Here is a 27,547-nt window from a genome sequence, read left to right on the forward strand (position 1 = left end):
ATAAATATAATGTAAATGTTTGTCTTTAAGAAGAGGAGATGATCGGCTAGTACCCCTAAACTGCATCCGAGGTGGTGGAAAAGAAGGTGATGGGATGTGTAGGATAGTTGGAAAGGAGGAAAGAGGAGAGGTCGTGGTTAAGAGGGGGAGGAAGGAAGAGGGAAGTAGGTAGGAAGGTTGAGGGAGTGTGGATGCAGGGCGGGGGGACCGCCGATTATTTCTGAATACCTAATGAGTAGGTTTTTTATGTGTTTGTTTTTCTAATGAAATGCACCATATTTGTATTACTTGTTCATATGTTCATTTGAAAAAATTAATAAAAAATTTAAAAAAAAAGATGACTGCTTTAGTTGTTCCTTGCTCTCAGCATAATATCTTTATTTTGCTGCGGTGCAAGGGCACAGAAAAGGTACCCTGGAAAGGTCTGCACAACAATTTGTGTCCTTCTCTAAAACTCAGTGGAAAATACTGGGCCAATCCAACATTCTTAAACTATTTATTTATTACCGTGGTTTTTAGTATCGCCTGTTCACCGCCCTGAGTCCCGTAAGGGAGATAGGGCGGTATATAAATTTAATAAATAAATAAATAAAAATAAAATAACCTCTTTTACTGCATCACCGTGCAGGTAAAGAACCGACAGCGGAATGAACAAAGGAAAATGAAAAGGTAACATCCATGAGGACGAAAGCCTGGCTCAAGATACTTACAGAGGTAGACAGGAGCAAGTCTGGCTAATCTTGACATAGCATCAGCTGCCTCCACCTGGCCCCAGTCTCTCAGCAAAATGTAGAATATGTTCTTCTTGGATCCGGATCCCAGGGTTCCTTTGTCCATGCTGCCGGACATCAACTCGCTGTTGTGGATGGCGACATCTGAAACACAAATGCATTTAGTGGGCCAGCTAAACATGCCACAGGAGGCAGCTTTTCGTCCTTCTTTCTCTGGCTGTGCCAAGTTCTTGGTGTAATTCCAAAAAGGGGCTTTGGAGCATACAAAGAGAGCACTTGGCCGCCACTCTTTACAGGCAGCTGCATCTTTACGGTATTCTGCAGCAGCTGCCTGAGCCTGGGAGAAGACACAGCTACTTTAAAAGGTTCATTACGCTCAGGTAGCAATTTTTGACCTTTTGTTACAGACACTGTGGCACACATTTGGAATCAAATTAAAAAAGGCTGCACAACCTTTTTAGTAATAGCACTAGCAATAGCGCTTAGACTTATATACCGCTTCACAGTGCTTTACAGCCCTCTCTAAGCAGTGTACAGGGTCTATTCTATTTATTCTATTCTATATTCCTATTCTATTTTTCATTCTATTCTATTCTATTCTTATTCTATTCTTCATTCTATTCTATTCTTATTCTATTCTTCATTCTATTCTATTCTATTCTGCATTCTATTCTTATTTTATTCTATTCTACATTCTATTCTATTCTATTCTGCATTCTATTCTTATTTTATTCTATTCTACATTCTATTCTATTCTATTCTTATTCTATTCTATTCTTATTCTATTCTTCATTCTATTCTATTCTATTCTGCATTCTATTCTTATTTTATTCTATTCTACATTCTATTCTATTCTATTCTACATTCTATTCTATTCTATTCTATTCTGCATTCTATTCTTATTCTATTCTATTCTTCATTCTATTCTTCATTCTATTCTATTCTTATTCTATTCTTCATTCTATTCTATTCTATTCTATTCTTCATTCTATTCTATTCTATTCTATTCTATTCTATTCTATTCTATTCTTCATTCTATTCTTCGTTCTATTCTATTCTATTCTATTCTGCATTCTATTCTATTCTATTCTATTCTTCATTCTATTCTATTCCTGTTTTTCGCAGCTGGTAAAAAAAAAAAAGACTGTTGCTAAAATGAACAGCAAAATCCTTTCAAGAAATCCTAGCAATCAACGATCAACGATAACAAATCGGGGGAGCCGTACTACTTACAGGAGTCGTTACTGCACAAATCTTCGCCTTTGCCACAGTATTGTTTGCCTTTGGTTCTGAGATTGGCCTTGACCGGGCAACTGTCCCCGGGCTTCAGAATGATGCTAAAGACCTGTTTTCCTGTCCACAGGGTGACCGGCTTCAAAAAAAAAAAAAAAAAAAAAAACGAAGGCCAAGAAGAAAGGATTATAAACAGGGATGTGGACGAATGCCCTCCAGAGGCTAGTTCCGAGGAGGATGAGCTGGCAGCTGAGAGCTACGAGAGAGAGGAGTGGAGGGGCGCAACCAGACGAGCAGCCGGCTGAGCCAGAGACAGGAGAGGCCCAACTGCAGCCGGGAAGCCCAAAGGCCTCGAGTGGAGAGGGCACACAGCTGCAGCTGGCCAGAGGAGATGAAGAACTACCTCCTCCTCCAGATCCGAAAGGCTGAGAGGAGGCAGGCGCAAAGGTCAGCCAGGCTGCTCGCGAGGAGGCAGCCTCACCTCTCTTGATGAGCTGCACCAGGAAGCAGTTATTTAGCAAAGGGAGCAAAATGACGCTGGGAACATGTTCGTTTCCTCGCTGTGGGTTCTTGCCTCCAATTTTGGATTGTGTCTCCTCAGCTGGGGCTTTTGCCTTGCCTTTGCCCTGTGGATTTGCCTTGGCCTCCTCCGTCCCTTTCTCCCTTGTCTCTCCTCTCTCTCTCTCCCTCCATCCCTCTGTCCCTTTTTCTCTCTCCCTCCGTCCCTCTTTCTCCCTCCGTCCCTCCCTCCCTCCCTCCCTCTCTTGTCCCTCCCTCTCTCCCTTTGTCCCTCCCACCCTGTCCCTTTTTCTCCCTCCCTCCCTCCATTCGTCCCTTTCTCCCTGTCCTCATCTTTTCCTCCCTCATTCCTCCCTCCCTCTCGCTCTCCCTCCCTCCGCCCATTTCTCCCTTATCCATTCCCCTCTCCCTCCCTTTCTCCCTCCGTCCTTCCCTCCCTCTCTCTCGTTCCTCCCTCCCTTTCCCTGCATCCCTCCCTCCCTCTCTCTCCCTCCCTCTCCCTCACCCTCTCCCTGCCAGACCTTAAGAATTGCTGGAGGCGGGAGGCGAACTTTCACTTTTTCATCCTTGCCCACCAGAATAGAGGCGATCAACTGACAGGCTTTCGCTCGGTCAAAGAAAGTGTCCTTTAGCGTGAGGAGATATGCACCTAAAATATGAAATAAAAAAAAAATCCGCAACAAAACGCAAAAAGAAAGAAAGAAAGAAAGAAAGAAAGAAAGAAAGAAAGAGAAAGAAAGAAAGAAAGAAAGAAAAAGCATTAAGCCTGGTGCATTTTATCAGCTCTCAGGTTTTCATCCCATGACACTGCGCAGAACAGGGATGCAAAACAATCCCAAAATAAAGACCGATGTATTTATTTTACAAAGATAATTCACACGGTGAGAAGATAAAAGAGCAAAAAATGTGATTAAAGAGAAGCAAAATATTTCATCCCCTGCCACTTTCCTTCTTTATATAGGCAAATTTTCTTTCACCTTTGTAAAGCTGTAAAGACTAGGTCAAAAGCTGAAAGTTTTAAAGAAAACTTTCAAAAAAAAAAAAGTGGGGTCCAATGCTGCACTTTGCCCGTAACTATTTCAGATATACTTCGATACCAAACTTCTCAACAGAAAAAAAAAAATCCCTGCGACATTGTATTAATTTTTTAATTTAGGAGGAAATGTTATTTCAATCAGCAAAAGACCCCCAACATTCTCCTCAGAATAAGTTCCATAAAAGGCTCAGGTGAAAAGAAAAAATATATTAAAAAAAAGGGATATCAGTTTCTATTTTTCCCCTTAAGTCCCCCCCTTCCCCCCCAAAAAACACTGGAAAAATGAACCGTTTGGACAGACCAAAATAAAATGTTCCTGTTATGCCCCAAATTTTCACAAAGACGTATCTGAGACTGAAGTTCATAAAATGCAACTCCTGTTGGTAATATGATTTAAAATGCAAACCTGTCAGAAAATCTTGAATGGCAGCAATCAGCGGTTCCCCGTTCCTCGGAGTTACCAAGTTCGCTTTGGTCTGAGAAAATAAAATATATATTTTATTTCTATACTAGATTTCCTCCCAGAAAAGGAAATTGATCAGATCAGATCGTGTTGCATATCCTCACATTTGAAGCTAATTACTTAACTTTCAGGGTTCAAGTATATACTGTAAGATATACTTGAGATAAGGAGATTAATTGTCCTCACTGTCAGGAAATTTCTCCTTATTTCTAAGTTGCTTCTCTCCTGGATGAGTTTCCATCTGTTGCTTCTTGTCCTGCCTTCAGGTGCTTTGGAGAATAGCTTGACTCCCTCTTCTTTGGGGCAGCCCCTGAGATACTGAAAGACTGCTATCATGTCCCCCCTCGTCCTTCTCTTCATTAAACTAGACATACCCAATTCCTGCAACCGTTCTTTATATGTTTTAGCCTCCAGTATCCTGATCATCTTTGTTGCTCTTCTCTGCACTTCCCCCCCCCTAAGGTCTCAACATCTTTTTTGTATCTTGACCAAAATTGAGTTGACTGGCTTCATCTGCAATTGTGCAGATCAATTTGCACCACTGAAAAAACCTTGTATCTATGGAGATTCTCAGTAGAAGCATCTTAACTCGATTCTCTCTTTCAACTTCCTTGGTGGTGCTCATGGTCTCTCAGGACCAAAGTGGATGTAACGGAACCAACCTCATTGGTATCTAGGGAGGTTCTCCATTATTCCAGATCATGGTTGTCCCAAAGATGCATTTTCCAGGAGGCAACTGGACTTTCTTGTTTTTCCTTTGAAAATGTTTCGCTCCTCATCCAAGAAGCTTCTTCAGCTCTGACTGGATGGTGGGGAATGGAAGGATTTATACTCCTTGCAGATGGCTAGTCATTTGCCTCCTTTTAGAGAGTCCTTGAGGCCACTTGGAGGTTTATCTGTGTCCTCAGGGTCACCTGAGTGGTGCAAATGGGTGTGGAGCCTTCTGGGCGGCAGGATATTTTCTGCCCTGGGTCCCTTCCCTGTTGAAGACAGGCACAGGCTGTTGGGGATGAGTCTGTGCTGTCTGAATCTCGAACTGAAACACAAATGGTTCTTGTAGTACTCAGACGACACTGAGGACACAGGTAAACCCCCAAGTGGCCTCAACGACTCTCTGAAATAATGCAAACGAACGGCCGTCTGCAAGGAGTATAAATCCTTCCTACCATCCAGTCAGAGCGGAAGAAGCTCCTCGGATGAGGGGCGAAACTTCTTCAAAGAAAAACCAGAAAGTCCAGTGGCTTCCTGAAAAAAATAAAAAAATAAAAAAGCACCGTTGGGGCCCTGACAAACCCTAAACTCATGAAGGCGGTAACTAACCAGGAGAACTCGACAGCAGTCTCTCGGTCCCTTCCGTGGCTACTCCGGTGAGATCAGAGGCTCGCTTACCCCCATGAGGACCAGCGCTTCAGCTTTCGCTTCTTCGGTTTGAGGCAGGTGAAGATTCATCTCGTCGCCGTCAAAATCGGCGTTGTACGGCGTGCAAACACATTCGTTGAAGCGAAAAGTGCGGTGAGGTTTTACCGTAGCCTGGAATACACCATCGAACCAAGGTAAGGAAGAGGAGAAAAAAAATACTCAAAAGGATTTTTAAATATACCGACGGGAATAATGGGAACCGTCTGTCCTTTTGGCTTTGAAGAGGACACGTTTTAACAAAAAAGAGAACTGACGTACTTGCTCAGGCGTACGGCAACGCCGTTAAGCGAACGCAAAAGGGGATCACGTGACCGCAGAACCCTGCAACTGTCCTAAGTCCATGCCAGTTGCCAAGCATCTGAATTCTGATCACGTGACCCTGGAGATGCTGCAATGGTCGTAAGTGTGAAGGACGGTCGTAAGTCACTTTTTTTGGGCGCGTTGTAACTTTGGTCACTAAAAGAATGATTCTAAGTTCGACCTGTGTATACTTATTAGAAGTTCAGCTGTCTGGTTTGGCAACTTAGATTTGGCTCTACTTTCTACATAAACTAGGGAACAGTTAACAACTTATAACAGAATAACAGAGTTGGAAGGGACCTTGGAGGTCTTCTAGTCCAACCCCCTGCTCAGGCAGGAAACCCTGTACCATTTCAGACAAATGGTTGTCCATTCTCTTCTTAAAAACCTCCGGTGTTGGAGCACCCACAACTTCTGGAGGTGAGTTGTTCCACTGATTATTTGCTCTAACTCTCAGGAAATTTCCCCGTCTACCAATTTAGCACAATACTGTGATTAAACAACTTTGTTCCCAAAGCCAACTGCCCAGATTGTGTTTGAGGTCTGACACAGACCACCTCTTCTGCCCCAGTCTTCTCCTACTCTTACTCAAACCCACGGGGTCTCATTCCTAAAGACCACGAAACAAGGAGAAAGCTTAATAAAAGCTAAAATAAGAGCCCTTACGATATGAGCCATAATGCTGAGTTTGTGCAAAGAAGGCTGTCGGTTAAACAAGACGATGTCGCCATCTATCAGGTGCCTCTCTACAATGTCGCCGTACTTCAGCTCCTGCGCCATCCTCTCCCGGTTCCCGTACTTCAAGAACCTAAGCAGGGGCGGGAAGAGAGAAAGAAAATACAGAATTTGATTCAAACTCGCACTTGAATATTTTGAAGTATTGTCTGCTTGGCTTTTAGAAGCAGCTTGATGTTGCATAGATTAACCCAGGGGACTTCAAACGTGGCCCTTTGATGACTTGTGGACTTCAACTCCCAGAATTCCTCAGCCAGGCACGCGTGCCTGGCTGAGGAATTCTGGGAGTTGAAGTCCACAAGTCATCAAAGGGCCAAGTTTGAAGACCCCCGTCTTAAATCTAACAAACAAAATGGAGGCTGGCTGAGGAATTCTGGGAGTTGAAGTCCACAAGTCATCAAAGGGCCAAGTTTGAAGACCCCTGTCTTAAATCTAACAAACAAAATGGAGGCTGGCTGGAGGAATTCTGGGAGTTGAAGTCCACAAGTCATCAAAGGGCCACGTTTGAAGACCCCTGTCCTAAATCTAACAAATAAAATGGAGGCTGGCTGAGGAATTCTGGGAGTTGAAGTCCACCAGTCATCAAAGGGCCAAGTTTGAAGACCCCTGGAGAAATATAGTCCCTTCTGCGTAAGAACATTTCCAAATAGTAGAAAAATGGATCATTTTTCATCAATTAACAGTTACCTCTTCTAAACCCCTCAAAAAAAACCCCGCCCCCTTACACCTTGGAAATGCCTTCTTTATTAATAAAAATGACTCCCTTAAAACTTGTTCTTCATCTAACAATCAACAGTTGCGCACTCAATTCTTCAGGAAGAGAAAGAGTAACACACTCGGTTGTCCAAAGCGCTGATCCAACAATGTGATCGTTTTTAATGGTGCGGTGAATGGAATTAAATTAAAACAGGACCTGACGTGGAATCCAGGTTTTTTTACATCTGAGGCCCATCCCTGCTTTCCTGGAAAAGGATGTTTATGGGGGTTGATTTTACCCACGTTTAAAACAGAAGGGGCCTTTGCAAAAGAAATGAAATAAACTGACAGGAAGAAGGCAGCCAGATCGTGTTGAATTACATCCGAGACACGGGCAGAGTTATACATGACTGAAGCAAGGGGGACGGTGAAGTAGAAAAATGCCACTTATGATCAAAGTCCGCACCGTTTCATTTGTGTATGCCTCTGCTGGATGAAGTTGGCACCGGGATGAATTTCTGGACCATTTCGAACAAGTTTCCTCATAAAGCCGATGTTGGCTTTGTTTACCTGCAGCAGGAAGAGAGAGAGAGAAAAAAAAGAGGAAATACACCTTCAAAGCTCCAGTGTGTAATGAAGAAAAAAACAAACCTTTATGATGATCTAAAGAACAGGATACATAGAGGATGTCCTCAGAGTTGGCAAAATAAGATAAACGTGTCAATATTATGTAAAATGTAATAAATAGGTCAAAGTTAATATATGGCATCAACATCACCACCACGACCACCGCCAGACCTGGGACAGGGGCTGTCATAATGCTCCCGTCGTTACAAAAAATAAATTCTGACTTATTTTAGTCCTGCTGGGTTGCAGTTAACAGAATAACAGGTGAACAAAATAACAGAGTTGAAAAGTACTTTAGAGGTCATCTAGTCCAACCCCCTGCTCAGGCAGGAAACCCTATACCATTTCAGACAAATGGCTGTCCGGTCTCTTCTTAAAAGCGTCCAGTGATGGAGCATTCACCACTTCTGGAGACAGGCTGTTCCACTGGTTAACTGTTCTAACAGTCAGGAAGTTTCTCCTTAATTCCAGGTTGCTTCTCTCCTTGGTTAGTTTCCTTCTGTTGCTTCTTGTCCTGCCTTCAGGCGCTTTGGAGAATAGCTTGACTCCCTCTTCTTTGGGGCAGCCCCTGAGATATTGGAAGGCTGCTATCATGTCCCCCCTCGTCCTTCTCTTCATTAAACTAGACATACCCAATTCCTGCAACTGTTCTTCCTATGTTATAGCCTCCAGTCTTTTAATTATCTTTGTTGCTCTTCTCTGCACTCTTTCCAGAGTCTCAACATCTTTCTTACATCGTGGTGACCAAAACTGGATGCAGTATTCCAAGTGTGGCCTTCCCAAGGCGTTGTAAAGCGGTACTAACCCTTCAGCTGATTTTGATTCTATCCCTGTCAATGCAGCCTAGGCGTCGTTTTAATTCGAGTCAAAGAAAGGGCGAAATCTTTCATGGAGGGCACCTTGGAGAGGGCTTCTACACCCAAGGGCCCCAACCACAGAGAGTAAGGGAGGAGGTCATTCCCGCTTACCTTCTCGGGAAAGGTGAGAATCTTTGCCACGTGCACAGGTACAGCCACCTCATCAATTCTCAGGTTAGGATCAGGAGAGATAACCGTTCTGCCTGAGAAATCGACTCGCTTTCCAGACAAGTTTCCCCTAAACCGGCCTTAAAAATTAAAAAAAAGGAAAGGAAAGAGGGGAAAATGAGATGTTGTAAGTCAAGGACAACCTGTACATACAGGAGTGGCCAACATTGTGGAAATGTTTTGGGAAAAGTGTACAGTAGAAATGCCACCTTTGGTTAAGCTTCCACCATTTTTTCTTCTAATTTCTTTATAACTGTAGCCTTGTTCACTTAATAATACTATTTTGCATCGCTTTCTGGGCAACCAGTCAACTCTTTGCCCCATGACTTTAATTTTATTACGTTTTACAAGCTCACTCAATGAAAGAACACCAAAAAACCCAGCCAACTTGATAGCCATCCCATAACACACTGACAAACGTCCTCCTCTCAGCTTCAATACAGGCCATCAATAACTGGATCCTACTGTGATCTGATTGGCTCATGGCCAAAACAAGATGACACCCGATTGGCTCTCTAAACACTCATGCTCATTGGCTACAATCGGATGAAGGAAAGCTACCTGAGATCAAACTGAGCAAGTTGTGCTTCCTTTTTCTGGTTATTTGGCTATACTTTTTCATAGAATACAGTACAGATAATTGAACAAACTTTGTCACGTTACGTTCTTGATTAAATTATCTTTCCATTGATATATAATTTTAGGGTACTACTCCAAAAAGAAAGTGGTGTTATTAGCTATCCAACCTCAAAAATACACTTTTCCCAAAAGGTTTCCACAATTTTGGCCACTACTGTATGTATCAGGGTGACCAGAGATGACAACGAGACTTGGATTAATGGCTTACGGCGGGCCCACAAAGATGGAGATAGGTAAGACCAACCTTGCTTCCCCTTCAGCCTTTGAACAAAGCCTCTGGTCCATTTCTTGGGCGCCATGTTGAGGGGGATGCCGGAAAGTTCGCTGTTAATATACAGGGCACATTGTAGCTGCAGGAAATCCCAGTCTTCCATTATCATCTGAGTTTTGGCTCCCGATATTCTATGCTGAACGGACAGGAGCCAGCCGAAAAAGCCAAAACAAAACAAAACAAAACAAAGACAGATTAAAAAACCATTGCATATAATCAAAGTTTCACTCTAGCTAGCACATTATGTGCAGCAAGTGGAAGGACTGCATACTTAAACAGCCTTAAATAAAAGGCTTCCCACTCCATTTTTTACAAATCATATTTTAAAGCGAGAGGGGAGGGGTAAGAGGGGTATTGTAATAATATATGACCAATTTTCTTTATCATTTTTTTTAAGGAAACAACGTGGAGTTATTTCCCTTTTTTTTCCAAAGTGGAAGTGGGGGGGGGGGAGAAAATGCAAATAAAAACCAAATAATCAAAGGGAAAAAAGCTTTCTTCCGCTGTAGGCTGCAGGAAGCAAAACAAGAAGCCACCTTTTTGATCACATCGTTCAGGAAAATGATTTCCGTCAGCTTCATCGTTAGATCGTCCTCGTTGGTGCCGGACTTCAAGTCGCTGATCACGGAAGGCCGAATGCACAGCGGGGGGACCAGAAGGCGGGTCAGGATCAAGTCGGAAGGCTTCCCCGATTCGGGGTTCATCAGGAGCAGAGGGATGTCTTCTGCAGGGATCCTCTTCAGGATGTTCAGCACCATCAGCGGGTTCAGGTTCTCCTGGAAGATTCAGAAACAAGAGGGTCACATTCTTGCCCAGTCGCCCCCACATGGGGGTCTTGACAACTCACCACGGCCAACGTGCCATGGCCAACTCACAGTAACCAACTCAATACAGCCAACTTGCCATGGTCAACTCAGTACAGCCAATTCACTACAGCCAACTCACCATAGCCAACTCAATACAGCCAACTTGCCATGGTCAACTCAGTACAGCCAACGCACCACGGCCAACTCACTACAGCCAACTCGTTGTAACCAACTTACCATGGCCAACTCAATACAGCCAACTTACCTTGGCCAATTCACTACAGCCAACTCACCATGGCCAACTCAATACAGCCAACTTGCCATGGGCAACTCAGTACAGCCAACTTGCCATGGGCAACTCAGTACAGCCAACTTGCCATGGTCAACTCAGTACAGCCAACTTGCCATGGTCAACTCAGTACAGCCAACGCACCACGGCCAACTCACTACAGCCAACTTGCCGTAACCAACTTACCATGGCCAACTCAATACAGCCAACTTGCCTTGGCCAATTCACTACAGCCAACTCACCATGGGCAACTCAATACAGCCAACTTGCCCTGGCCAATTCACTACAGCCAACTTGCCACGGCCAACTCAATACAGCCAACTTGCCATGGTCAACTCAGTACAGCCAACTTGCCATGGTCAACTCAATACAGCCAACTTGCCATGGTCAACTCAGTACAGCCAACTTGCCCTGGCCAATTCACTACAGCCAACTCACCATGGGCAACTCAATACAGCCAACTTGCCATGGTCAACTCAGTACAGCCAACTTGCCACGGCCAACTCAATACAGCCAACTTGCCCTGGCCAATTCACTACAGCCAACTCACCATGGGCAACTCAATACAGCCAACTTGCCATGGTCAACTCAGTACAGTCAACTTGCCACGGCCAACGTGCCATGGCCAACTCACTACAGTCAACTCACTGTGGCCAACTCAATACAGCCAACTGGGCGTGGTCAACTCAGTACAGCCAACACACCATGGCCAACTCAGGGGAAACCCAGGATTCACTTCACAACCGTGTTACTAACTTAACAACTGCAGTGATTCACTTAACAACTTGTGGCAGGAGAGGTTGTAAAATGGGGCAAAGCTCACTTCACTACACCTTGCTTAGCAACGGAAAGTTTGGGTTCAGTTCTGGCCGTCAGTAAAGGACAACTTATAGTCTGCTGACCCTACAAAAAAAATCAAACAACGTTTAAGATAATTTACTCTCCTGTGATGTTTCAATCTAGGCAATCCTCGAATTACAACAGCTCGTTTAATGATTGTTTGAAGTCACGATGAAACTGAAAAAAAAGTGACTTGTGACCGTTTTTCACACTTGCGACCGCTGCAGCTTCACATTATCAGAATTCAGATACTTGGCAACTGGCTCACATTTATGACGGTCACAGTGTCCCGGGATCGTGTGATTCCCTTTTGCAACCTTCTGACAAGCAAAGTCAATGGGGGAAGCCAGAGTCACTTAACAGCAGTGTTACTGACTTAACGGCTGCCATGATTCATTTAACAACGGTGGAAGAAAGGTCATAAAATGGGGCAAAACTCACTTAACAAATGTCTTGCTTAACAACAAGAGATTTGGGGCTCAACTGTGGTCGTAACCCGAGAACTACTTACTTGTACTTTCCTAATCCTACAAAAAAACCGAAGATCATTTTCTCTCCTGTGATGCTTCAAGACAAGTCAACGCCCAAGGCACACAAACCTCCATGGGAATCTCACATGCCAACAGAAACCTGGATTACCGTAGAGAAGGGGAAAACCGGGCTAACATATGGTTTGAGATGTCTTGGGGCTCACCTGGGCTTTCCCCAGCAAAGCTTCAATCTCCTTGTTATGCTCTATCGCCGTGTCGAAAGACTGGATGAAATGAGACACAACGGGGTCCACAATCTTTTTGGTGGTCTTGTACTTCTCGTGGATTATCTTCAGCAAGCCACACTTCTTCACAGTACCTGCAAGGGAACAAGGGTTCAAGCCAAGGTTGACCCCAATCCTCTCTTTCATTGAACATTTGCTGCTCGGCACACAAAACAGGAACGGAAAGATGGTGCAATTGTTACGGTTTCCAGTATGTGAAGAATGAGCGCGTTCAGTTCAAGTTAGCATCAGGAATACTAATGTTCAAGATGGCCAATTTGGTAACGTGGTTAAAGACACTGGCTAGAAGCTGGGCAAGCCGACCAGCTGACTTTGGGCCAGTTACTTTCTCTCCGCCTTAGGAAGGAGACAGGGGCAAACCGCTTCTGAAAAATATTGCCAAGAAAACCGCAGGGATTTGTCAAGACTGACAAACAATCTTGCAAATCCCCTTGACAATAAAAATGACACCTTGCCTGAAGATGCAGAAACATCTGAAGCCTAAGATATAATAATATATCGACTTTGAAACAGTGTCACATAAATGTCCCAAAGGTGCTTTTTTCAGGAGGCAACTGGACTTTCTTGTTTTTCTCTGAAGATGTTTCGCTTCTCATCCAAGAAGCTTCTTCAGCTCTGACTGGATGGTGGGGAATGGAAGGATTTATACTCCTTGCAGACGGCTGGTCATTTGCATCCTTTTAGAGAGTCCTTGAGGCCACTTGGAGGGTTACCTGTGTCCTCAGGGTCACCTGAGTGGTGCAAATGGGTGTGGAGCCTTTTTGGAGCTGCTGAAAGGACACAAGATTCACAGCTGAACCTGACAACGTTCCCCAGCAAAGGATTAAAGAGTCGTGGCAGCACAGTGGTTAGAATGCAGTACTGCAGGCTAATTCTTTCAACTGCCCGCAGTTCGATCCTGACTGGCTCAAGGTTGACTCAGCCTCCCATCCCTCCGAGGTCAGTAAAATGAGGACACAGATTGACTTTGTCAACAGGCTGACTTTGTAAAACCGCTTAGAGAGGGCTGTAAAGCACTGTGAAGTGGTATATAAGTCTAAGTGCTATTGCTAAGTAGGTAGGTAGGAAGGAAGGAAGGAAGGAAGGAAGGAAGGAAAAAGAAGGGAAGAAGGAAGGAAGGAAGGAAGGAGCTGTGGTGGTGCAGTGGTTAGAATGCAGTATTGCATTCACTGCCTACAGCCAGGAGTTCAATCCTGACCAGCTCAAGGTTGACTCAACCTCCCGTCCTTCTGAGGTGGGTAAAATGAGGACCCAGATTGCTGGGGGCAAATAGGCTGACTCTGTAAACTGCTTAGAGAGGGCTGTAAAGCACTGTGAAGCGGTATATAAGTCTAAGTGCTATTGCTAAGTGGGAGGGAGGGAGGGAGGGAAGGAAGGAAGGAAGGAGCTGTGGTGGTGCAGTGGTTAGAATGCAGTATTGCAGACTAATTCACTGTCCACAGCCAGGAGTTCGATCCTGACCGGCTCAAGGTTGACTCAGCCTTCCATTCTTCTGAGGTCGGGAAAAGGAGGACCCAGATTGCTGGGGGCAAATAGGCTGACTCTGTAAAACTGCTTAGAGAGGGCTGTAAAGCACTGTGAAGCGGTATATAAGTCTAAGGGCTATTGACACCTGCTGAACTCCACGTGTCAATTCCAACCGACAGAAGGGGTTGAGAACCAAACCTACCGTTGAAAGCACCACAATGTGGGCACGTGTTCTTCTTCCTGCATTTTTCGGAGACCTTTTTCTTCAAGCCCCTTTTCTGGAGATAGGTCAAACCAGGTCTCTTCAGATAATCCAAAAACTGTTTCTGTTCTTCGGCAGTCAGCAAGATATGGCAACAAGTTTTGCAAATCATCTAAAAAAAAAAGGAGGAGAAAAATCTTTAAAGTCAGGTTTCCTAGAGCAAAAGAAACAACGAACCTCTTGGCTTTAATAAATACATATACAGAGATGCTTGCATTCCTGCCCATTTCCAAACTGAATGCAAAGAACTGTGCAGCTTGACAGCAGTTCGAGCAAAAGATGCTCCCGCGACAGCTTTTGACTTGACCTTACCTGGAGGATCCCTATCACAGCTTTGAAGTATCCCACGTGAAAACAAGGTAACTCCAGGTCGATGTAGCCATAATGCCCCAAACATTCTGCCAGATTTTTTCCACAGGTCTTACAGGGACGGTCTTTTTCACTTGTACCCTTGCGTAAAAGAATAAAAAAAGAATGGATGGAGATGAACCTTTGTCAAGGCACTATTAGACAAATCAGACTTTTCCCTAAAATTAAAAACAAAGAATTTCAGAAACAGAAATAAGACACATGACCGCTCTACAGCCTTTACAATCTTCCCAGGAGCTGAAGTGGAGATATCTAGAAAAAAAAAATAGCAGGTCTGGAATACCTCAAAGTCACTTACAGCACAAAGAATTTATTTCCAGCCAATGCTTACAACTATTCTCCTGAAAAGCTGGATCTGGAGAAAAATGGAACATTTCATTTCGCTCCAGAATAGCCCATTTCCAGATTCACAACTCTTAAGGATAGTGATAATCCCAGAAGGTAATACTATCATTATAAAAATATACAATGATATGAGCTTGCACAGGAACAAATGATAAAGAAACAAAACTGAATATTATATAATTCGCTAAATGAAGCCTCAAACACTGATTGGCTCAGTATGGTCAGGAAATACAAGAGGAACATAGACAAATCGTAGCCTCTCTGTTTTAAAGCTGCCCCCCCATGAGCTTTAATGATTTCTCGGTTCCAATCAGCTGAACACTTCCTAGGTTTTAGTTTACCACATCCTGGCTTATTCTGAAACTCTTCAGGTATTTACTCCCTCAGTGTCACTTCTGACATGCCCAAGCAATAGAACACAGTCAAACTAGAGTCTTGGACTTCAAGAGAGCTAATTTCAATAAACTTAGAGAGGGATTGGGAAGGATTCCATGGATGAGAATCCTTAAGGGGAAAACAACTCAAGAAGCTTGGGAAATTTGGAAAAACGAGATAATAAAAGCCCAGTCTAGCACAATACCAACAAAGAGGAAAAATAAAAGCTCTCAAAAGAAACCAGCATGGCTGCATAAAGAACTCTCTGACAAATTGAAAGATAAAAAGGACAAGTATAGAAAGTGGAAAGAGGGGCACATAACTAAGTCAGAATATCAGCAAATAGCCCGAGCCTGCAAAGGTCCCTTCCAACTTTACTATTATTATTATTATTATTAAATCAGACTGAGCACCTAGAAGGCTTACCAGGCGATGGTCCAAGACGCCATATTGAAGAGGCGAGTGGTTATCTTGGCTGTACAGATTTTTACTGACCACCTGGATGTGAGCCTGTTGCCGCATTTCTTCAGGAGACTTCATCCCAAAGCAAATGTGGCTTCTAGAACAAAAACAAAACAAAACACAGAATGTCATGAGGTAGAGATACAGAATAACAAAATGACAAGAGTTGGAAGGGACCTTGGAGGTCATCTAGTCCAACCCCCTGCTCAGGCAGGAAACCGTGTACCATTTCGGACAAATGGCTGTCCAGTCTCTTCTTAAAAACTTCCAGTGTTGGCGCATTCACCGCTTCTGGAGGCAGGTTGTTCCACCGGTTAATAGTTCAAACTGTCAGGAAGTTTCTCCTTAGTTCTAGGTTGCTTCTCTCCTTGATCAGTTTCCACCCATTGCTTCTCGTCCTGCCTTCAGGCGCCTTGGAGAATAGCTTGACTCCCTCTTCTTTGGGGCAGCCCCTGAGATATTGGAACACTGCTATCATGTCCCCCCTCGTCCTTCTCTTCGTTAAACTAGACATCCCCAATTCCAGCAACCGTTCCTTATATGTTTTAGCCTCCAGTCCCCTGATCATCTTTGTTGCTCTTCTCTGCACTCTTTCTAGAGTCTCAGCATCTTTTTTTATATCATGGTGACCAAAACTAGTCCTTGGTGATTATTTTCAAATCTCACCCAGTGCGGAATAAGGTGCTTCCTCCCCAGGCAATTTTTTTTTTTTTTAAATCAGGGTGCAAACTTCCAAAGTTATACCTGGTACCCTTCTAAGCATAATTTTACAAACCTGCCCTTAAGGCATAACAAAGCAACTAAGTGCAACTAAAGTAAGAAATTTTAATTCTTCCATGTACTAATCTGCAATATCAACCAAAACCTTTTCCGTTAAGCATATCCTGGAATTATTTTTTTTTGGGGGGGGGCTGTTTTCCAGTAAACAACACTGAAAAAGCTCAAAAATGGAATTAGGTAGATAGGTAGGTAGGTAGTTATAGATAGATTAGATAGATAGATAGATAGATAGATAGATAGATAGATAGATAGATGATAGATAGAGAGATAAATAGATAGATAGATAGATAGATAGATAGATAGACAGACTAGATATAGATAGATGAGAGAGAGAGATAAATAGATAGAGAGATAGATAGATGATAGATAGATAGATAGATAGATAGATGAGAGAGAGATGATACAGATATAGATATAAATGGATAGATAGATAAATAGATAGATAAATAGATAGATGGGTGGGTGGGTGGGTGGGTGGGTGGATGGATGGATGGATAGATATAGATAGATAGATAGATATAGATAGAGAGATAAATAGATAGATATAGATAGATAGATAGATAGATAGATAGATAGATAGATAGATAGATAGATAGATATAGATAGAGAGATAAATAGATAGATAGATAGATAGATATAGATAGATAGATAGATAGATAGATAGATAGATAGATAGATATAGTTAGATAGATAGATAGATAGATATAGATAGATAGAGAGATAAATAGATAGATAGATAGATGATAGACAAGACAGATAGATATGATGGATAGATAAAACCCACGCATGCGCACAACCCCCCACTCTCCCAGCCCGACTCCGGGGCCCCTCACATTTTCTTGGCCACGTCCGTCTCGCGGAACTGCTCCTTCCCCATGGCTCCGGCCAGCCCGGCGGCGACGAAGGCGGCGGGGAGAACTCCCGGCCCGCAGCCACCCACGCCGTAGTGACGTCGCCGCCGGAGCGACGTCGGACGCTGCCCCGATGACGTCACGGGCAAGACGGCAGGCAGCCCCGGGAGAACCCGGAAGTTGAGGAAGGCGCCTTCTGATAGACGGCAAGAGTGGGCGGGGCGAAGTATAAACCCAGGGGAGTGAGTGTGTGTGTGTGTGAGAGAGAGTCTCTTGATAGAAACAGGAATGGATGGTAGATAGATAGATAGGTAGGTAGGTAGGTAGACAGGTAGATAGATAGATAGATAGATAGATAGATAGATAGATAGATAGATAGGTAGGTAGGTAGGTAGGTAGGTAGGTAGATAGACAGGTAGGTAGGTAGGTAGGTAGACAGGTAGGTAGGTAGACACAGACAGATAGACAGGTAGGTAGGTAGGTAGGTAGGTAGACAGACAGACAGACAGGTAGGTAGGTAGGTAGATAGATAGGTAGGTAGGTAGATAGATAGGTAGGTAGGTAGGTAGATAGACAGGTAGGTAGGTAGGTAGGTAGACAGACAGATAGACAGGTAGGTAGGTAGGTAGATAGATAGATAGACAGGTAGGTAGGTAGCTAGGTAGATAGATAGATAGATAGATAGATAGATAGATAGATAGATAGATAGATAGATAGATAGATAGATAGATAGACAGACAGACAGGTAGGTAGATAGACAGGTAGGTAGGTAGGTAGGTAGATAGATAGACAGACAGGTAGGTAGATAGATAAGATAATGGATAGATGAATACATTGATTGATAGATATAGATTGATAAAGATAGATGGATAAAGAGACGATAGACGAATATAGATAATATGGATAGATGAATAGATTGATGTAGATAGATTGATAGATAAAGATACATGGCCAGATGACTAGATATAGAGAATAGATGGATAGATTGATATAGATTAATAGATAAAGAGATGGATAGATGAATATAAATAATATATGGATAGATGGATTGATACAGATAGATAGGTATTGATAGATTATAGATATTGATGATTGATAAAATAGATGAATAGATGAATATAAATAATGGCTAGATGAGTAGATTATATAGATGATTGATCTAGATGATAGATTGATATAGATGATAGATGAATGGATGATAGGTGTCTCTTAACTGATTGAGATAAAAAGTCTCTTGATAGGATGGATAGATAGATGATAATTAAAGGTAATAGGTATAAAGAAATTTGATAGATAAAGTAGTCTCTTAGAAAGTTCCTTGATGGAGGAGAATAGATAGGTGACATTTAAAAGTAATAGAAAGAAATTTGATAAACGAGTCTCTTGACTGATTGATAGAAATATATAGAAATAGAAAAAAAATTGATGGATAGGTGAGTGGGTAGTTAATAGATATATAGAATTTGATATATTCTAGAAGGATACATGGGGAATCTCTTGCTAGATTAGCTATCTATAACTTCATACAGTATAACCGCACAACAATTCAATGTTTTGGAAAATAAGTTGAACCCCCTCTTCTTTGTGGCAGCCTCTCAAATATCCCATAAGATCTCCTGCAGGAATCACTATTTCCGTCTTTCTCCATACAATATACGAATGAGAGCTTCGTGATCCACACGCAATACCATTCAACCAGGTAGGAGGACTAACAAGTGCCTCTCTTTCCCCCAGCTCTCTGGTTTCCCGGAAGGCCTTTTCCTCCACCAGCGGAAATCCCTCCTTTTCCGCTAGGGCGCTTCCTTTTCCTTTCCTCTCCGGCATATGATTGGCTACCGGAGGTACCTTCTTTCCTTTTCTCTCTCTCTGGGCTGCGAGGGAGGCCGTCAAGATGGTGAGTGCTGGCGCTGGAGGTTCTCGGCACCGGGAGGCGCCTTCAATCCGTCCCGCCCTGGCGCCATCCTTGGTCCTCCGGACCGCGGACCGCCTGCCTTCCCTTCCGCGGGGGCTAGGGAGTGTTTTAGGGGGATTATGGGCTGGAGGGAAGGGGGCGAAGTTGCCGGCGCCGGGGCTTCCCCGTGGTCCCCGCTCCTCTGCCGCGGCCAGCCTCTCGCTCTCATCTCCCCCTCCCAATTTATTCATCTGAGCTACTGCCCAGCATGAGGGGCGCCAGGTTGGGGAACGGGGGGGGGTCGTCTGTGCTCCAAAATGGGCCTCTAAATTGCCCCCCCCTTTTTTTCAACTCTGCACACTTCCAGAGGTTGATACCTGTGCACGCTCAGCTTTTTTTAAAATAAGTTATAACTTATTATATATACACGTGTGTATATATATATATGTTTTTGTATAGGTGTGTACATGTATAAATATATATAATTGAAAATTAAAAGAATTCTCAACTGTTTTAATAATTTATACGTGTGTGTGTATGTATATGTGTGTATACATATAGAAATAAAATTAATTCTCAACTCAACTTTTTAAAATTATAATTTATTATATATGTGTTTGTATATATGTATGTATGTGTGTGTGTATAAATATAAAAATTCTCAACTCAACTTTTTTTAATAAATTATAATGTATTATATATATCTCTGTATATATATAATAAAATATTTAATTCTCAACTCAACTTTTTAAAATTATAATTTATTATATATGTGTTTGTATATATGTATGTATGTGTGTGTGTATAAATATAAAAATTCTCAACTCAACTTTTTTTAATAAATTATAATGTATTATATATATCTGTGTGTATATATATAATAAAATATTTAATTCTCAACTCAACTTTTTAAAATAAATTATAATGTATTATATATATATATATATCTGTGTGTATATATATGTGTGCGTGTGTGTATAAATATAAAAAATAATTCTCAACCTTTTTTAATAAATTATAATTTAGTGTGTGTGTGTGTGTGTGTATTAAAAGAATACCTAGTTCTTTTAAAGAGGGATCCTTTGGATTAGTTATGGGCGAAATGAAATGCTTTACTTGAATTTTTATTTTGTTTTACTTTTCATGCTAGAACGACACAGTCACCATCCGAACGAGGAAGTTCATGACAAACAGGCTGCTTCAACGTAAGCAAATGGTAAGTAACGTGTGTTTTGTGGCCTATAAGGTGGGACTCCAGGGGATTGAATATTTACAACAATGTAGCGACAAAAAGATTGTGTTGATCTTTCTGGAGGCAGAAAAAGCTCTTGACAGTTTGAACCGGTCTGTCATAAATTCTTGACCTCCTGAATCTTGCCTTCAGACATCGTGGGTGCTCCATCGCTGGAGAATTTTAAGAAGAAGCTAGACAATCACTTGTCTGAGATGCTATAGGGTCTCCTGCTTGAGCAGGGGGCTGGACTAGAAGACCTCCATGGTCCCTTCCAGCTCTATTCAATTCTTCTTTCCTTCCCTCCCTTCCTTCCTTCTAGTGAAACAGCTTGTCTCCAGAAATCGTGGGTGCTCCATCACTGGAGATTTTTAAGAAGAAGGTAGACAACCACCTGTCTGAGGTGGTATAGGTTCTCCTGTTTGAGCAGGGGGCTGGACTAGAAGACCTCCAAGGTCCCTTCCAGCTCTATTCTAAATGTCCAGAGAACTGTCAATCTTTCACGTGAGAGTGTGGTGGACAGAACGACTAGAATTCAAATTTTGACAAGGTTACTTGGCAAACAGATTCAGTAATCTATTGACTGTACAGCATTTCCCAGACATAACAAAGGAGAGTTTTTCAGTCATTAAATATTGCATTATTATTTTTCTGTGCAGGTAGTCCTGTAGTGTCCCCCAAATTTCTGTTGTTAAGTGAGACACTTGTTAAGTGACTTTTGCCCCATTTTACGACCTTTCTCGCCTCCGTTGTGAAGTGAATCGCTGCAGGTGATAAGTGAGTAACCCGGTTGTTAAGTGACACCGGCTCCCCCATTGACTTTGCTTGTCAGAAGTTTTCAAAAGGGGACACTACGACCGTCATAAATATGAGCCAGTTGCCAAACATCTGAATTTTGATGGGTGCTGCAGTGGTCATAACTGTGAAAAACAGTCCTAGGTCATTTTTCTTTTCAAGGCCATTGTAACTTTGAACGGTCACTAAATGAACTGTTGTAAATTGAGGACTGCCTGTATTGAGAGCTTTGCAAAGGGTGTAACCAGGGTGTATGTTTTGCAGAGACAGGTATACAAATGAGTGCTGACACAATCAAAAGGCATTAAATTACTTCCAGGCGAGGTTTTTAGCATACAATGGACCCGTTTCGTTTTTGAATTTTTGTCTCTCTGTCTGCAGAAGCAGCCTCTACTGTTGCTGTCTTTCTTCACTCCCTCTACAAACACCCCCCACCCCCCCAAAAAAATTCATTTTTAATCTGAAACTACTCTTATGTATAGGTTGACCTATAAGCCTAAAATTGAAGCATTGCATATTTCTGGCCTAGGTTTCACGTTTGAGGCTGAATTTTTAACGTGCTTATGAGCCCTCTCTCTGCCACTAAAATATTTTTTCTCCCAGGCAAAAAAAAAGAAGCTTTGAATTTATTTATTTCTTTATTTATTTTTCCACTCCTGAATGTGTAGGTAATCGATGTCCTTCACCCTGGAAAAGCCACCGTTCCCAAAACAGAAATCCGCGAGAAGTTGGCCAAAATGTACAAGACGACTCCGGACGTCATTTTTGTCTTCGGCTTCAGGACCCATTTTGGTGGTGGGAAGACCACGGGCTTCGGCATGATCTACGATTCTCTAGACTACGCCAAGAAAAACGAACCAAAGCATAGACTGGCCAGGGTAGGTAGTTTTTAAACTTTTTTTTCCCCTTGGAATATGGACCGTGTTGGGATAAAAAGGAATTTTTACTCCGGTTGCATGGCACTTTTGTGTAAGTTTGGAGTTAAAGAGGCACTTTTTCCTCTCCTGGTTCCGTTAATTAAATATCAATTAAAATACCAATTTCTTTCCCCCCGCCCACTATTCCAACCGATATATAAAATAAATCGTTATTCTTTATTGCTTTTTGCTGCAGATTTGGCAATGGCCAAAAAAAAACCAAGCAAAGTGAGAACAAGATGGATTTCCTTCCAAACCACTACAGTTTTGTGTGTTTGGACATAGTGAGATAGGATTGTGCAAGTAGAAATCTAGAAAGCGTTAGCATCCCTTCGGCTGCTGTGTTAAATTGCCGCTTCCCCTGTTAAATACCAATTTCTGAACGTGCTTCCACCACTGCTCAAATGTTTTTGCACATTTCTTTTAACCAAAAGATGTCATTGTAAACTCCTAAATTAAGGTTGTATTTTTTTTTGTTGCGTGTCCCCTTTCTCTGTGCTAAGAGTGATTTGTGTAAAACGGTTTATAACGGGCGAGTAAGTGGGATGGCGCAAACCACTAGCTATTATTACCTTTGACGTGTATTTTGAAAATACAAATGATCTTTAACTGAAGTCTAGTTCTTTGTTTAGAAGTAGGTCACTTGCCTACAAATAATGGTTGTTGTTTTTTTGTATGAGTTGGATACTTGAATAGCGGCTCATTGTGAATTGGGAATCACTACTAGCTCATCATTTCTGGAAAGAATCATCCTTACAAACCTTTAGATTTTGCGAAAGAAAGAATGGAATGCAGATGTTTTAAGCTAAATACACTTTATTCTTTATCTGCTTATATCCTGCCTTTATTCATTTTTATAAATAAGACAGTGAAGACACATAATATTCCTTCTCTTTTTTCCCCCCAACACAACAATCTTATGAGGTGGGTTTGACTGAGAGAGAGAGAGAGACTGGCCAAAAGTCACCCAGCTGACTTTCCTGGCTAAGGCAAGGCTAAAATTCCCAATCTCCTGGTTTCCAACTTGGTGCCTTCCCAACCTGACCAAACCGGCTCTGTTTGGCAGTCAATTGGCTCTGCAGGTGTATATGTGGCATTGGATAAATAGGTTATTTAATGACATTTATTGGCCGCCCGTCTTATCATAGGGTAACTCTGGGCGGCTTGCAAGTTACACAAAATTCAAAACTTAAAATATTAAAACCTAAGGATACATGGGGAGGGCGGGGGCGGAGTGGGGCGGAAGCCGGATCTGTTATGACTCAATCAACCACCTCCATTGTGTGGTCCCCCCACTGGAGCGCCAAGCCGACTGGCACAGCCAGGTGTTCAGGTCCTTACAAAAAGATCGGAGGGTTGGGGCCAACCTCACATGGGGCGGGCAGAGGGCAGAGAAGGCCCTCCTTCTGAACCCCACTAGCCGGATAAATCGGGCTGATGGGACCCCCGCAGCATGCCTCAAGTAACCTGGACCCCTACCATAAAGGCCTTTAATTGCTCCCGGAGTACAGACTGGTAACCAGTGCAGCAATGGTGTCACAGGGGCCATTCTTGCTTTTTTCCCACCCACCCCCCAAAAAACTACCCGCGCTGCCGCACTCCCCACCAGTTGTAGCTTCTGAAGGCTCTTCCAGGGTGAGCCCCATGTAGACCGCGTTACAGCAGTCCAGTCGTGAGACGACTGAGTGCGCGTGCCAGAAACGTCGGTGTGTAAGGTTCATGTCCCGCTCGTTGTCTTCGCCAGCACGGCTTGTACGAAAAGAAGAAGACGTCCCGGAAACAGCGCAAAGAGCGTAAGAATAGGATGAAGAAGGTCAGAGGAACCGCGAAGGCCACGGTGGGCGCCAGCAAGAAGGTAAGGACCTTTCCCCTCCCCCCCCAAAAAATTTAGAAAACGCTCATCAGACACCGTTGTTGCTGCTTGGCTTATTTCATTGACCAAAGTACTCTCTTTTTTTTTTCCCTCGCCAATTTCCCATCTTTCACCACTGGCGCACAGAAGGTAATTCTCGTTCACTTTGTTTCGGCTTTGTAGCTAACAAAGTGAAACGATAAAAGGCATTTTTTAGAATTTCCATAGAAACAGGGTTTTTAGAGCATGTCTCTCTTTTTTTCCTGTCTTTCTCTTTTTCCTCGTGATGCATCTAGCTTCCTCATTAGCTTTCTTTACCTTGTCAAATCCTGCTTTATTTTCAGATTTTATTTTAATTTTTTTTAGAATTGAGAAATAATTTCCTTCCGGCCAGTGGTTGGCAGGTCGAAATTAAAATGCTCATTAGCCTGGCATTTAATGAGATTGGAAATGTACGCCGAATATAATTTTGCCTTCAGGAGAGAAAGAGTTAACAGGCTTTTAACAGATGTTGGTTAAAATTGGCATTTAAGAAGAGAGAGAGATATATACAAATGTGCCATTTTATCAGTGACATAATGTTTAGATTCTGGAATAGCCTATTTAGGATTAGAACATCCTGGGCCACTGTATTTTTTTGTGTGGGATTCCTTTCAAAGGTTGTGGGTTTTCAAGCTTTTCATTCAGCTAGATTTTAGGTGCTTTTAAAGTAAATCCTCCCAGTTAATAACTCTTTGCTTTCACTTCTCTTTTCTACCTCTTGGATTTCTTCTTAATCAGAAATGAGGTGTTTGGTAGGTATGGAGAATGAGCGCATGGTTGTGATGGCATGAGCTGAGTGTCCCTCAACATGTTCTCCCGATGCTCCTTGCTTTCCATGGGTTTTCGTTTTGTAGCTGAGCTTCTGTGTCTTGCGCACGTTTAGTTTATTAATTTTGTATCCTGCCCATCTCACTCTGCAAAGCATCTCTGATCTAGCTCCAGGTAGATGTGCTATAGACTCATAAGCGCTTGTTCCTGTATTCAAATTTATTTCATATTTAGTTTGAACTGTTATTACCGAGGTTCTGTGGGAAATACCTGCAAGATTCCTTTGAGCTAGCTAATTATAATTAAAAGGGGAAAAAACGACACTCTAGATTTCTCTCCTTTTCATAGAACGGGAAGAAAATTTCCCCTGTTTTCCTTATAAGTTACTGGTAAAAACTTGAAGTTTTGGGGCAGCAGATTGTCTCAGTAAAAGATGAGGGCTGAGTGACGTCCAATAAGGTTGCCGCTTCTATTTTCTCAGTGTTTAATTCCAAGAGCAGCTTTTCTTGCTATATAAACTAGGCATCCAATATATTGTGCTGTGCAGGCATTGGGGATCCCTGCCTTATTTTGGCTTACTTACCTGAAATTGAAAAAGTTTATTTATAGTTTGGATTTGTTACGGCCGCTCAGCGTGTATCAAATTGTGGCCGCCTCTATTAGTCACTTGTAGCACTCTGTTGCAAATTGGCGACTGCGTATTCTACATCTAATTTCTGGTCCTTAATATGCCACAAAACTCTTTGATTTCCTGGACAACAGTTTTGTGGACTTGGACAGAGCCCATTCGTAGCTTTACGCATGTATTTTTGCATGGATAAAATTCATTTTCTATTGAGCAAGTGTCCCCTAGCAGTCAATTAAAACCAAGGCTTTAGTCCACTGGAGTGCTAAAACCAGGCTTAGCAAGAGCACTCCTGACATCTCACCTGTTACAGTTGACCTGTACAGTAAAAAAAAAACCACTTATTTCTTTTTTTTTTCCTTATCTTGTAAAAATAGCTTAGCTGCGGGAATGTATTTTTCAAACATTTCACTCCAAAAGCCATCATTGTCAATGACTAAATTACATGTAACTGCTTTTTGTTACTTTCCAAATTCTGCATCATGGGTTTTTTCCCATCTAATTCTATTTTACCACATCCCGTGGTCCTCTGTGCCGTGAACAGAATCTAACCTGATCATCGTTAGAAACTGAACAGAGTTTCAGCTGAATCTTTAACCTGCTGAGACAGCTAAGGTAAATTCTTTAGCTTTTGAAGCTGTTTCCTTTGGAAATGGTTAGTGGCCAGTGGCAGGACTGCTATACGATTGGATTACCTGAAGTAGTGTTTTATACCTCGTGTGCTTAAAGATGTACTGATGAGTTTTATTTCTTTTGTCTTGCAGTGAGCCAGTCAGAAAACCAAACAGGTACAGTAGCTCTGAACTATATTAATGCAACAACCTTGGTGGGGAGATTCCTTTTAGAGCAGTGTTTCTCAACCTTGACAATTTTAAGGCATGTGGACTTCAACTCCCAGAATTCCACAGCCAGCAATGCTGGCTGTGGAATTCTGGGAGTTGAGGTCCACATGCCTTAAAATTGTCAAGGTTGAGAAACACTGTTTTAGAGTCTAATACATTGCATTCTTTTAATTTAACCTTCCGCTTTCCTCCAGCGTTTTTGGATGCAGTAAATTTTTATGTCGTTCGGATGAGCCCAGACCAGTTGTTTAATGTGGAATTTAGCTAATCCAGACTTTGGAGCAAGGAGCTGTGTTTTTCTCCCCCCAGCAAACAAACTCAGAAATTTCTGCAGAAAATCTCTGCAAAGTCTTTCTTCACATGAAGTCCTTAGTTAGAAGCAGCAATCACATATTTGTGCTTTATCGGCTCTGGAGCTGGCGTTAATTTTGAGTCCATTGCAAGCAGAAGTTTGGGAATCTTACAGATTCTCACGTGCTTTCAGTTCGGTGCCGTTTTTAGCACTATTGCAATTAGAATCTCCCTTCTCAAGTTGGTCAGTTAATACATTTAGATAAATAAATGCAGTCTGGGCCTCGGTTCTCGGTTTGTTGTACTTGGTGGGAGGAAGTACACGCCTCTTACTCAGGTTTATAATTTACTGCCTAATGTTAAAAACTGACTTTATTTTGCTTTTTACCTACAGGAAAACTTAACATAGCCCGTGTCTATGGAAGTTGTACTGAAGTCAGTTCTATGAATAAATTTCTATGAAAACTAAAACTCTGCTTACTGCGTGTTCTTCTCCTGAGCAGTTGGACTGTTCAGATTTGCACACAGTATCAAAAAGAGAAGAACAAACTCAATTCAATCAGGTGTAATTGGCCCCGGGGGGAGTGAGAAAATGAAATTTAATCCAAAATAGTGGTATTTTAAATTAAGCGTGTTTGTAAAAGAGCATGTTTGTAAAATCGGAATGTAAAAATCAACAAGACCCTGAGAGATACTGAGCATTAATTCCAGGAGCAGCAATCGGCGTGGGAATTGTAGCTGAGCAATCTTGCGGCGTCTGAATTTCTTCCTACTTTGTATAGGTTAACTTTTGGTCTTGGTGGATTGTCAGATGCAGAAGAGAGCAAAGCACAACTAGTAGAATTCCTGTGCTAGTCTAGCTCTTGCTCCCCGGTATTCCTAGATCTCCAAAGACAGATTCCTCCGGCCCTGCATTTTGTTTTATCGTCACAAGTTGTGCTGTATTAGAATAGAATAGAATGTGGAATAGAATAGAAC

At 42.4% G+C, this 27,547-nt stretch overlaps 2 protein-coding genes across 3 annotated transcripts in view; one reads left to right on the forward strand and one right to left on the reverse strand.

Annotated features, from left to right (window-relative positions):
• Window positions 1-17,341, reverse strand: part of POLR3A (RNA polymerase III subunit A) — a 41,932-nt gene extending 24,591 nt beyond the window's left edge. The window contains exons 1-15 of the mRNA XM_029286307.1: window positions 17,298-17,341; window positions 15,649-15,781; window positions 14,446-14,583; window positions 14,074-14,245; window positions 12,324-12,478; window positions 10,231-10,470; window positions 9,668-9,830; window positions 8,728-8,864; window positions 7,599-7,702; window positions 6,368-6,509; window positions 5,372-5,512; window positions 3,926-3,995; window positions 3,005-3,132; window positions 1,965-2,103; window positions 707-875 (exon numbers count right to left, since the gene is read on the reverse strand). Of these exons, the coding sequence (XP_029142140.1) occupies window positions 707-875; window positions 1,965-2,103; window positions 3,005-3,132; window positions 3,926-3,995; window positions 5,372-5,512; window positions 6,368-6,509; window positions 7,599-7,702; window positions 8,728-8,864; window positions 9,668-9,830; window positions 10,231-10,470; window positions 12,324-12,478; window positions 14,074-14,245; window positions 14,446-14,583; window positions 15,649-15,781; window positions 17,298-17,341 (2,075 nt within the window). The remainder of the gene's footprint in view (window positions 1-706; window positions 876-1,964; window positions 2,104-3,004; window positions 3,133-3,925; window positions 3,996-5,371; window positions 5,513-6,367; window positions 6,510-7,598; window positions 7,703-8,727; window positions 8,865-9,667; window positions 9,831-10,230; window positions 10,471-12,323; window positions 12,479-14,073; window positions 14,246-14,445; window positions 14,584-15,648; window positions 15,782-17,297) is intronic.
• A 1,780-nt stretch (window positions 17,342-19,121) lies between these two features.
• Window positions 19,122-27,040, forward strand: RPS24 (ribosomal protein S24). Of its 2 annotated transcripts, XM_015826767.1 has the most exons (7): window positions 19,122-19,209; window positions 20,357-20,422; window positions 21,901-22,110; window positions 23,894-24,004; window positions 24,782-24,795; window positions 26,201-26,224; window positions 26,964-27,040. In XM_015826767.1, the coding sequence occupies exons 1-5, from the start codon at window positions 19,207-19,209 to the stop codon at window positions 24,785-24,787; spliced, it is 396 nt and encodes a 131-aa protein (XP_015682253.1). In that variant the 5' UTR covers window positions 19,122-19,206; the 3' UTR covers window positions 24,788-24,795; window positions 26,201-26,224; window positions 26,964-27,040. The 2 variants fall into 2 exon arrangements, with proteins under 2 accessions (XP_015682253.1, XP_015682254.1); XM_015826768.1 differs by lacking the exon at window positions 24,782-24,795.
• Window positions 27,041-27,547: the final 507 nt, after the last annotated feature.

Source organism: Protobothrops mucrosquamatus, unplaced genomic scaffold, assembly GCF_001527695.2.
Source record: "Protobothrops mucrosquamatus isolate PMUCROS unplaced genomic scaffold, P.Mucros_1.0 scaffold3287, whole genome shotgun sequence".
Classification (NCBI taxonomy): Eukaryota; Metazoa; Chordata; class Lepidosauria; order Squamata; family Viperidae; genus Protobothrops; species Protobothrops mucrosquamatus.